This window comes from Lactuca sativa, chromosome 9 (assembly GCF_002870075.4).
Source record: "Lactuca sativa cultivar Salinas chromosome 9, Lsat_Salinas_v11, whole genome shotgun sequence".
NCBI classification, from domain to species: Eukaryota; Viridiplantae; Streptophyta; class Magnoliopsida; order Asterales; family Asteraceae; genus Lactuca; species Lactuca sativa.
Window position 1 is genome coordinate 25438965 of NC_056631.2, and position 12232 is coordinate 25451196.

Here is a 12232-nt window from a genome sequence, read left to right on the forward strand (position 1 = left end):
GGAAAGAAGAATGAAATAAAATGATTATTTTGTTCTTTCACCTGTTTAGCATCGACGTAATTCTTAAATTAAAAAAGAAAATCCTCTCTTTTTGTTAATTTCTTTTTGCATATTGATTTTATGGAATATAAAGATATTCATGCCAAGTTTACTTCAATCTATGTTTATATTTCACACGTTATTACGAATTTAACATCATAAATAGTTTTAAAGTATACCACCGGTTCGATAACATCTGTCCCGGATCCCGCCCAGATGCTCACAACTAACCAAACAACCTTCTAGCTAGTCTCCCATTATTAGAAATTTATAATTTATAATTTATAATAATTACTTTAATGTTCTTATTCTTTTAATTTCATATAATTACATACAATCGAACGCCCCTATATAGATTTTTATGAAGAAATCGTGAAACGATAACCTCTATGAAAAAACAAAACATACTATAATATTATTTAACACATTACCCCACCACCACAGTCACACACACAGTGTCTATGCATACATACATGCACATGATTCCACAATCAACACTGCTTCACAAAGCTTCCCATCCTCACCACAATACCATCGATATCACGAACATACCCGACCCGCTGTCCCCATTCTTTATCCTCCGGCAGGCACACCGCCTCCGCCCCATTCTCCACCGCCCTCTGCAACCCAAATCCATCCCATCATACAAACAAATCCAAAATCTTATCATATATAAAAACCAAATAGCTTTTCCAAAAAGACTCATTAATTATCAAGCACCTTGTATGCAGCATCCACGTCTGCATAAGCAAAGCAAACCTCAAGTTGATTCCTTCTGGTTTTCGACTTCTGTTCCTGAACCTCTCCGGTGAGATCATCCGTTTCATGTTGATGCACCGGCGTAAACGCGATTGTCGTCTGTCCGCTTTCTAGCTCACCCCATCTATCAACAACCAACCACGACATGTTTCATTTCATGTCTGAATTCGATCATTTGATGAAATTATTGCAACATATGGATAGGAATCAAGAAATTATGGATCGATCCATACCTGTGGGAATCGTCCAAACGGCGAACAAGCTGACCGAACGCCTTACCGTAAAACTCGACGGATTTAGCAACATCCTTGACGTAAACCACCGTGTATGCGTACATCGGTTTCAAATCTGTCGCCATTTTACGATCTAGTTATGAGCTTTTTCCTTGTTTCGATTTGCGCTGAGTTTGGTTTTAGAGAGACATGCAGAGAATGAGAGAAGGGAATTAAATCAATTGATGAAGATGGATCGGTACTGATTTGGATCCAGAAGAAACGTGGCTGATTTATGTACACGTTGCTTTTACACGTGGCAGTTGTTCATGCGATTTACCGATGAGCTGTTCTTGTAACTTGGCCGATAGGACGAGTTTATAATTATGGGTTGGGTTGATTGGGTATTTGTTTAACAGTTCAATGGGCCACGGCCCAGGGGATAAGTTTAGGGTTTGATGTTACGCCTAAATTATCACTACTAGAAAACTAATTAGTCACCTACAGCAGAATTAGTAGCAAATCCGTAGGTACAGCAGAATTAGTAGCAAATCCGTAGGAACAAGACTTTACCTACAGATTTCCTACAAAAAACGGGTTGTAAGAAAAACCTCATGGGTAATTTTTTCCTACAGATTAGCTACAAACGTTCCTACGCATTTCCTACGAAATATTATATTGCAAATTTAACTACGGAATACCTACGGAACACGTTAACTACGGAATACCTACAGATTACCTACGAGTTATTTAGCTACGAAACTCCTACAAAGTACATACGAAATATTTTCCTACGGAATACCTACGAAATGATTTTCCTACAGAACAGCTACGGAATTGAATAGCTACGGAACTAAATAGCTACGGAATAGCTACGGAAGTAAATAGCTATGAATTTTCAGTAGGTAATCCGTAGCTAATTACATTTTATTTTTTTTTTAAAAAAATAATATTTTTTTAAATAAAATAACAATTAATTTGGTCAAAATGAAACAAAAATTCATTACATTAAACTACAAAATGTAAAATACATTACTAAGTGCCTAACACATTACAAAAACATCATTTTCCTAAAATAAATATTAGAATAAACATCATTAATTTGGGGCCTTTTACAGAACTCACTGCATAAATCTGTTGTGGTGCTTGAGAGATCAATAGAGCTGAAAAAATAAAAATATATATTCAATTTCAGACATATGCAAAACCAATCTATGTTCTTGCTACATACACATACACACATAAAACTAATAATTGAGGGATGAAGAACTAACCTGTAATCCAATCTGTATGTTTGCTACATACACAAACAACCAAATATACATACACACATAAAACTAAAAATTAAGGGACGAAGAACTAACCTGTAATCCAATCTGTATGTTTGCTACATACACCAACAGCCAAATACCACTATCTACTCCATTCATTTTTGCTCCAACCACCAAACACCACCATTGACCACCTTCCTGTTTGCATTTGTTCTGTACCATCACATTTGATCATCCTTCATAATTATTTGTCTACACCTTATTTTGTTAGATTTGTTTTGCGGAATTCTGTGGTAATAGCTTTTCCATACTATTACCACCAACGGAATTAGTAGTCGGAATGTTGCCATTTTTCTAATAGTGTCGGTGGCCTAAAACCTTGTAAAACCCTTCTTGCATTCTGTGAGATTTAAGAGTGTAAAGTTCCGCATCTACAGGTAATATTTTGTTGTCACTGATTAAATCATTTAAAATTATAAGCGCTATCATATCAAACCAACCGAACATATAAAGTACACAATGAATAGTAAATACCAACTTGAAAAGATAATTGCACACAAATAATTTTGAATGTAAGCTTTAAATTAAAGAAGCCGATGAATGAAATCAAATAATTACACGAACACCAATTGTAAACCTTTTTTGTCAATGAACTCGTTGTAACTTTAGAACTGGGTTTGTAGTTGATCCACTACACTCTTATCAACTTGGAATGCCCTGGCTAGGATATCCCATGGAATTGAAGGATTTGCACCGAAAACAGCATTTCCAGAACAAAACCACTTACATCTTCAATCCATCGTTCTTGATAACTTCACAGATGATCAAGGGACCAAAATTTTAGTCAAGAAATTACTGAATCCAAATACCCTTCACTCAGGCAATTAATCGAACACTTGGTAGGCAGATGGTTTCATACACAAAAAATTAAAGATTTTGGTCAAGAAATTACCCGAATCAAATACCCTTCTTCCCTACCTGTTACACAACCGAGAGACAAATCCAACTAACAATTCAAAAAGACGAAGAAACAGCAAATGAATTTCGAAAGATGAAAAAAGAACAAACAATTTTAAAAAATCATTTTGTGATGTTGCAGAAAGAACAAACGATTTTGAAAAGAACAAATGATCTAATGTCAACTAACCTTTGCAGAAGCTGTCGACGAACCAAAAGTTGTCGCCGTCGATTGAAGGAGAGATTGGAAGCAGTCGACAAACCGGAAGCAGTCGACGCGATGCTCGGAAACGGAAGTTGTCGCCGGTTTACTTCATTCCTTGAGTCGAGAGAGGGAACGCGATGATCAGAAGAGAAGCTAAGGCTGCAAGCGAAGGACGGAAGATCTAGGAGAAGCAGACAAAGCGGGAATCCAAAATTGGGTGAAACGTGAATGAAAATTTTGGAGAGCAGACTCGAAATATTTGGGGGAAAAGGAAGCGAGTAACCTAGAAATATTTGGGAAGCTAAAAAAAAACAAACGGAGGCTAAAAAATATGTGGTGTACCGGATTCGAACACGAGTATACTATGTATAATGTCAAGGTATTTACCAAAAGGTCGGGAATGCCACATCCTCACAATATAGAGGCTCTTTAATTAAATTTATACAATACCCACTTCCATTCCTTTATTATTATTATTATTATTATTATTATTATTATCATCATCATCATCATCATCATCATCATCATCATCATCATCATCATCATCATCATCATCATCATCATCATCATCATCATCATCATCATCATCATCATAGTTTTGTTATTATTTTATTATTATTATTATTATTATTATTATTATTATTATTGTTATTTGTATGTAAACGTGTGTATTTATTTGTTTTTTATAGAAAATAACTTTCATTTATATTATATAAAAAAAAGAATAATAAATTTGTAAACGAGTAGTGGGTTCTAACGATCCATATCCGTTTATGTAAGTTTATGCTATGTATAAGTTGGTGAAAACAAAACAATCAAAGTATAATGATGTTGTGAAAAAAATGTAACGATAAAAATGACATTAGACCATTGGAAAATAGAAAATAAAAAAAATTGTAGGTAATCCGTAGGTAAATACCTACGGATTACCTACGGATAAAGGCTATCCGTAGGTAATCTGTAGATATTTACCTACGGATTAGCTACGGTTTTATTTTATTTTCTATTTTTGAAGGTATAATGTCGTTTTTTTTCGTTTCATTTTTTCCACGGCATCATTATACTTTGATTGCTTTGTTTTCACAAAGTTATACATCATATAGACGTATGTAAAAGAATGTGAATCATTAGAATTTATGTTTGTTCTTGAGCCACAATTAACCTCATTAAACAAATACGTGATATACTGAACATAATACGTACATATCGTTTGTATGTAAATGTGTGTATTTATGTATAGAAAATAACTTTCATTTATATCATATAAAAATGAATAATAGATTTGTAAATGAGTAGTGGGTTCTAACGATCCATACTCGTGTATGTAAGTTTATGTTATGTATAAGTTGGTGAAAACAAAACAATCAAAGTATAATGATGTTGTGAAAAAAAATGTAACGATAAAAATGACATTAGACCCTTGAAAAATAGAAAATAAAAAAAAAAAAAAAACTGTAGGTAATCCGTAGGTAAATACCTACGGATAAAGGCTATCTGTAGGTAATCTGTAGGTATTTACCTACGGATTAGCTACGGTTTTTTTTTCTATTTTTGAAGGTGTAATGTCGTTTTTTTCGTTTTATTTTTTCCACGACATCATTATACTTTGATAGCTTTGTTTTCACAAAGTTATACATCATATAGACGTATGTAAAAGAATGTGAATCATTAGAATTTATGTTCGTTCTTGAGCCACAATTAACCTCATAAAACAAATACGTGATATACTGAACATAATACGTACATATCGTTTTGTATGTAAATGTGTGTATTTATTTGTATTTATGTGTAGAAAATAACATTCATTTATATTATATAAAAAAAGAATAATAAATTTGTAAATGAGTAGTGGGTTCTAACGATCCATACCCGTGTATGTAAGTTTATGTTATGTATAAGTTGGTGAAAACAAAACAATCAAAGTATAATGATGTTGTGAAAAAAATGTAACGATGAAAATGACATTAGACCCTTGAAAAATAGAAAAAAAAAAAAACCGTAGGTAATCCGTAGGTAAATACCTACGGATAAAGGCTATCCGTAGGTAATCTGTAGATATTTACCTACGGATTAGCTACAGTTTTATTTTATTTTCTATTTTTGAAGGTGTAATGTCGTTTTTTTTCGTTTCATTTTTCCCACGACATCATTATACTTTGATTGTTTTGTTTTCACAAAGTTATAAATCATATAGACGTATGTAAAAGAATGTGAATCATTAGAATTTATGTTTGTTCTTGAGCCACAATTAACCTCATTAAACAAATATGTGATAATAACAAAGCAATCAAAAAGAAATCGGTGTCTTTTTTTTTTTGGTGTCTAATTTATGCGTAACAAGTTAATATAACAAATATTAATTCCTTGAATGAGTAATTGAATATAATCTGGTCGATACAATATTTAAATTTATTAAACTTTAAAAATCATTTTGAGTTCTCCCAAAGTAAAAGTTGAATTTTCTTTTAAAATGAATTTTACTCTACTTTACATTTGTATACATTTGTATATATGTTTACGTTATATATAAGTTGGTGAGAACAAAACATTCAAAGTATAATGATTTTGTGAAAAAAATAAAACTAAATAAATTATATTTTCCCTTAAAAAATAGAAGGAAAAAAAAAAAAAAAAAAAAAAAAAAAAAAAAAAAAAAACCTGTAGGTAATCCGTAGGTATTTACCTACAGATTACCTACGGATAAAGGCTATCCGTAGGTATTTACCTACGGAGTACCAACGATTTTTTTTGTATTTTCTATTTTTCAATGGTTAAATGTCGTTTTTTTCGTTTTATTTTTTTCACAATATAATTATACTTTGATTGCTTTTTTTTACAAAGTTATACATCATTTAAACGTATTTACACTAATGTGCGTCATTAGAACCCATTGCTATATATTATAGTGTTAAACCACTAAAACGAGCAATGGATCGCATATGTGCACACATATTTATGAATGATATTAATAACTATAAATTGGTGAAAATATAGATAATCATGTATAATAGAGGTGTGAAAAAAAATAGAAAAAAAACGACGTTTGGTGCCCGAAATATCGAAAATAAGAAAAAGCTGTAACTAATCCGTAGCTAATTAGCTACGGATTGGCTACGGAATTCTAACGGAAAACATATTCCGTAGCTAATCTGTAGCTAATTAGCTACAGATTAGCTACGGAATATGTTTTCCGTTAGAATTCCGTAGCCAATCCGTAGCTAATTAGCTACGGATTAGCTACGGATTTTTCTTATTTTCGATTTTTGGGGCACCAAACGACATTTTTTCCGCTTTATTTTTTTCACACCTCTATTATATATGATTATCTATATTTTCACCAACTTATTGCTATTAATATCATTCATAAAGTCGTGTGCACATACGAGATCCATTACTCGTTTAATGGTTTAACATGCTTATGATCTACAAATATGTGATATAATGAACATAATACATACATATTGTTTGTATGTAAATATGTTTATTTATTTGTATTTGTGTATAGAAAATAACTTTCATTTATATTATATATAAAAAAAGAATAATAAAGTTGTAAATCAGTAATGGGTTCTAACGATGCATACATTTATATGTAAGTTTATCATGTTATGTATAAGTTAATGAAAACAAAGAAATCAAACTATAATGATGTTGTGAAAAAAATAAAATTGAAAAAACAATATTTTCCCTTAAAAATTAGAAAATAAAAAGAAAACCGTAGGTAAATACCTACGGATTACCTACGAATAAAGGTTATCCGTAGGTATTTACCTACGGATTACCTACAGGTTTTTTTTATTTTCTATTTTTTAAGAGTCTAATATCGTTTTTTTCGTTTCATTTTTTTCACATCATCATTATACTTTGATTGCATTGTTTTCACAAAGTTATATATCATATAAATTTATGTGAGAAGAATGTGCATCATTAGAACTCAACACTATCTATGATACAAAAAGCTATTTATGTTTGTTCTTCAACAACAATTAACCTCTTTAAACAAATACGTGATATACCGAACATAATACATACATATTATTTGTATGTAAATATGTTTATTTATTTGTATTTGTTTATAGAAAATAACTTTCATTTATATTATATAAAAAAAATAATAAAGTTGTAAATCAGTAATTGGTTCTAACGATGCATAGATTTATATGTAAGTTTATGTTATGTATAAGTTGATGAAAAACAAAGAAATCAAACTATAATGATCTTGTGAAAAAAATAAAATTGAAAAAACAATATTTTCCCTTAAAAATTAAAAAATAAAAAGAAAACCGTAGGTACTCCGTAGGTAAATACCTACGGATTACCTACGAATAAAGGTTATCCGTAGGTAATCCGTAGGTATTTACCTACGGATTACCTACGTTTTTTTTTTCTATTTTTTAAGGGTCTAATATCGTATTTTTCATTTCATTTTTTTCACGTCATCGTTATACTTTGATTGCATTGTTTTCACAAAGTTATATATCATATAAATGTATGTGAGAAGAATGTGCATCATTAGAACTCAACACTATATATGATACAAAAACCTATTTATGTTTGTTCTTGAGCAACAATTAACCTCTTTAAACAAATACGTGATATACTGAACATAATACATACATATTATTTGTATGTAAATATGTTTATTTATTTGTATTTGTGTATAGAAAATAACTTCCATTTATATTATATAAAAAAAAAAGAATAATAAAGTTGTAAATCAGTAATGGGTTCTAACTGTTGGATTAATGTCTAAGTCCATAACTATAATTGGTAAGACTTGACCTGACCCGGCATGGTCCATTTGGGTTGCACTTCACCGACACAATTTATATGGATAATCTTTTGAGAATAGTATGTTTATGATTAATATTAATATATTATAAGTTCTAATATATTAATATGGAATCATATTATTTAATTAGTATTGATCAAGAATTAATTTATAATTAATTAAGTGATCAAAGGGAATTAATTAAATATGGACTCTTATATATATGGAATGAGCCAAGTTTATTTAGGTTGGGCTAAGCTTTCATGGATAGTCTATGGAGTGTTTAACCCATGGATCCTAGGAAATGAAAGGTCATGGGTATTGGGGTTTAACCCTAATCCTCCACACTATATAAAGATGTCCTTGGTTGGTGAAATTGGCACTAGTGTGGATACACTAAGAAGGGCTAGCCAATTTCACTAGAGAGAACCAAGTATCTATATTCTCTAAAGTCTTCCAAGGTGTTTTGGTGATTTGTGATTCCACTTGAGGCTTCCACACTATTGGGGCTAAGCTCTTAAAGCTTGAAGACATCAAGCTACATCAAAAGGTATGTATTCTATCTTGTTACATTCATTGATTTGTATGCTAGATTAGGATAATACCTTGGAAGTTCTTATTTGCATGTATAATAGAGAAAACATAGATCCAAGGTATTTAGGGTTGCATGCACACTTAGGAGTGTTAGAATGCTCAAAACCCAACAGTGGTATCAGAGCCTAGGCTTGTTTTCTTGTTATACTTGCAAAACTTCTTAAAAAAATCGAAATTGTTGCTGTCTGATCATCAGACTCGGTGAGTCCATCAGGAGACTCGGCGAGTCCATGCCTAAAAAGTGATCAAATCGATCCAACTCGCTGAGTTGGTTCATGCACTCGACGAGTTGGACCCCCAGACAGCATATTTTCGAGGTTTTTGGCTAGAAATGGACTAGGAACATTACCCTAAGATGTTTTTGAACTTATAAACTTGTTTTTGATGTGGTAATGTTCATGCTAATCCATTTTCAAAGATAATTGTCAATAGATTCATGTTTTGTATTAGTTTAAGGTTTAGACTAATTACATGAAAAAGTTTGATTTGAATTATCTTGTTCTTATGAGTTGCTTAGATTAATAGATAAGTTGAGTGAAATAGTTGTTTTCAATCCAAATTAATCTAAGAGTTGATTCTAAAATGTGTTTTTGTAACTTGTCCTCAAGTTATTTGAAAAGTCACATTTAAGTTTCATAAAACTCATAAAAGTTGGCAATGGTTACAAAAGATGAATAGTCTTGTCCTTAAGTTATGGAGGTTCAAGAGTCACTTCATTAATAAATAAATAAATAAAGTGTAACCTTAATTAATTCCATAAGTTATAAAATAAAGAAAAGTTAATTCTTTTATTAGTTTAAAATCTTCCATAACTTGTCCTCAAGTTATGGAACTTGAAGAGTTTTTGGATTAAAACTACTTTAAACACATAAGTTATGGAATTAATTAGTTTTGAATAGTTTCAAAACTTGCCCTCAAGTTTTGGAATTTGAAAAGTTTTCCTTATGAATACTCTAATTCCAAGTTAGCCCTTAGAATTTTAAAAGTTAAAATTCAACCCTTATATTTTATAATATTATAAGTTAATAATATATATATATATATATATATGTATAAGAGTAAAGTCAGTCTTACCGCTAGTACGCCTCATTCACGAAGCCGGTCTATAAGGTGGGTATAAGGTTGTTGCCTATAAAATGGCAACTTAATGGGTGTCCACTCTCACCCACCGCTTGCTTGACCGGTGGAGGGTCGTTAGCCGAACGGGTTTGATAGGACTATAATTCTCCCTTCATTAAAAGTATTAATGATAAATACTAAGTAACTAAACTCTTAATAATTCCCAATCTTAGTTACTTAGGAAAAATGTGAATAAGGTGCTAATCCATGAAATTACACTTTACACTTTGTCTAAGTCGTTAGTGGAGCATGTGTGGTTAACCGGCACACTAACTTAGACTTAACAAGGTAGGTAAAGGGTGACTTAATATTTATCATAGTATCGATGGAGCGTGTGTGGTTAACTGGCACATCGATTAAGGGGTAAACACTTAAGGGTACCAAGTAATTTGCATGGTTACTTCACACCTTGTTTTGTGATCCTCGGCATCCCAGTCACAAAACCTGAAGGGCACACTCGAGATTGAAACATGCTATTGAACAGTTCAATGAATCTCAAAGATCTAGGAGTTTCAAAACCAATTAAAACCTAATAATACATTTCGTTTATCTTGGTGGAAATTGGTGAATCGTCATTCACCTACCTTCAAATATTTTATAGCTTGGATTACGGCATACCTCTTCTAAGTTATAAAATAGTTTGTTGGGTCCTAGCCTTAATATTTCATATTGGGTGTCATATTAAGGACTTTAGATCAACTATCTTGAATATCTCCCATAACATGTTTGGTTTAGACATTTATGATCTTCCCAAATCTCTTGAAACAAGCTTTCCTAATGAAGATGATGTCCCATGGATATCATACTTCTTTCTCCTCCTTCAATTATTCTCCCTAACCCACAAGTTCTTGAAAAGTTTAAGGTCACTCAAGCCCTAATGGAAAGGCAAGGTCTAGGTGTGGTCACATCTTGGAGATGTAGTCACATATTGACAAGCCGAGAGAGTTGGGTGTCAAAGTCTTGAGAAAGTTGGTGATTCAACTACTTTCTAAGTCACATAGTGAGTTCTTTTGGAACACCTATGAAACAGACTATGACAAGACCCTTAATGATCTTATCTATTTGATAAGATCAACTTCCTAAAACTTTATGGACATTGACAATGAGACATTGGATATCTAGTAAAGCTCTCTCTTCCCAATGGAAAGGGATCAGCCATAGTCAACTCGGTTGACCAAATGGTAAAGAGGGAAGCTAAGTCTGTGATAGTCCCGTATACCATTATCAAAGGGTCCATATGTTTATATTGCCAAAGAAAGGGGCATTGGTTGCGAAACTGCCAAATTTACCTAAGGATGTCAAAGTCAATACGTTTGACTCTACTTCAGGTAAAGTCCACTATCTAACTCTGTTAAGTTTCTATTCTGAGATTCTTGATACATGATATGACTGGGTCACATCGTGATGTTTTAAGAATCAAAGAAAAGTGAAGAAACTTAAAGAAAGAATATGCTGAATCTGATCGCATAGATGGATTTCTATCGCATAGTTTGAATATCGGATTCTTGAGCTACTTCTTAGGAGTTATGAGATATTGCTTAGGAATAGATAATAACAAGTTTTCATATGAATTGTAAGGACAAGTTTTTTCCGCAAAGTTTTAAAATAAAAGGAAAATTTTTGATTTTATTTATTTTAAAATATCCTTACAATGGCATTTGAGGAAAAATTGTTGCTTATATGATTCCATTAAGAGCAAGAGTGGAAATATGAAATTGATTCTTTCATTTGTGGTAATGTCTAGATTTACCAAATAAGGAAAGATTCTCATCACCCAAGTTTCAATTGGACCGGAACTTGGAATCATGCAAGTTGTATAGCATGATGGATGAGAACTTTCAAGTTTTGGAAAATTAAGACTAATTACTTGTTCACATGGATGTGTGAGTCAAGTAAAGGACTAAGGGATCGAGTACACATTCTTGTGCACTGATTAAGTCCACCACAAAAGTTTGATAAGACTATTCATCATAGTTTACTAAAGCTTAGTAAATATGATTATACTTACATGGTTAAGTGTAACTCTGAGACATTGGAAAAAGGTTCCAATGTAAGGCAGAGCGAATAAGAAGAATCAATCTAGGCAGAAGGATAAAAGTTTCACAAATCTGAAAATATGGGAGAGTACTTTAGTATCAGTTTTGTGATCATCTTAATGATTAAGAAACCATATCAAAATTAGTTCTCTAAGGAAATCTTAGTGCATTCTTATGAATAAGAAGAGGGAACTTGAATTGTTGAAATGGTTAAATCAAGAAGATGAGTCATACTTCATTCCAATACAAGTCTTAGAGTCATACTCCAA

General features: G+C 31.8%; 1 protein-coding gene across 7 annotated transcripts; it reads right to left on the minus strand.

Moving 5' to 3' along the window:
* Window positions 1-296: 296 nt before the first annotated feature.
* Window positions 297-3771, minus strand: LOC111895493 (uncharacterized). Of its 7 annotated transcripts, XM_023891575.2 has the most exons (7): window positions 3429-3771; window positions 3234-3287; window positions 2919-3093; window positions 2375-2712; window positions 1032-2173; window positions 760-922; window positions 297-659 (listed from the first exon to the last, which is right to left on the minus strand). In XM_023891575.2, exons 5-7 carry the CDS (start codon window positions 1154-1156, stop codon window positions 531-533), a joined length of 417 nt encoding a protein of 138 aa, XP_023747343.1. In that variant the 5' UTR covers window positions 1157-2173; window positions 2375-2712; window positions 2919-3093; window positions 3234-3287; window positions 3429-3771; the 3' UTR covers window positions 297-530. The 7 variants fall into 7 exon arrangements, with proteins under 7 accessions (XP_023747343.1, XP_023747345.1, XP_023747338.1 ...); XM_023891577.3 differs by lacking the exon at window positions 2919-3093 and having other exon boundaries at window positions 3234-3259; window positions 3429-3753; XM_023891570.3 differs by having other exon boundaries at window positions 2375-3093; window positions 3234-3259; window positions 3429-3753.
* Window positions 3772-12232: the final 8461 nt, after the last annotated feature.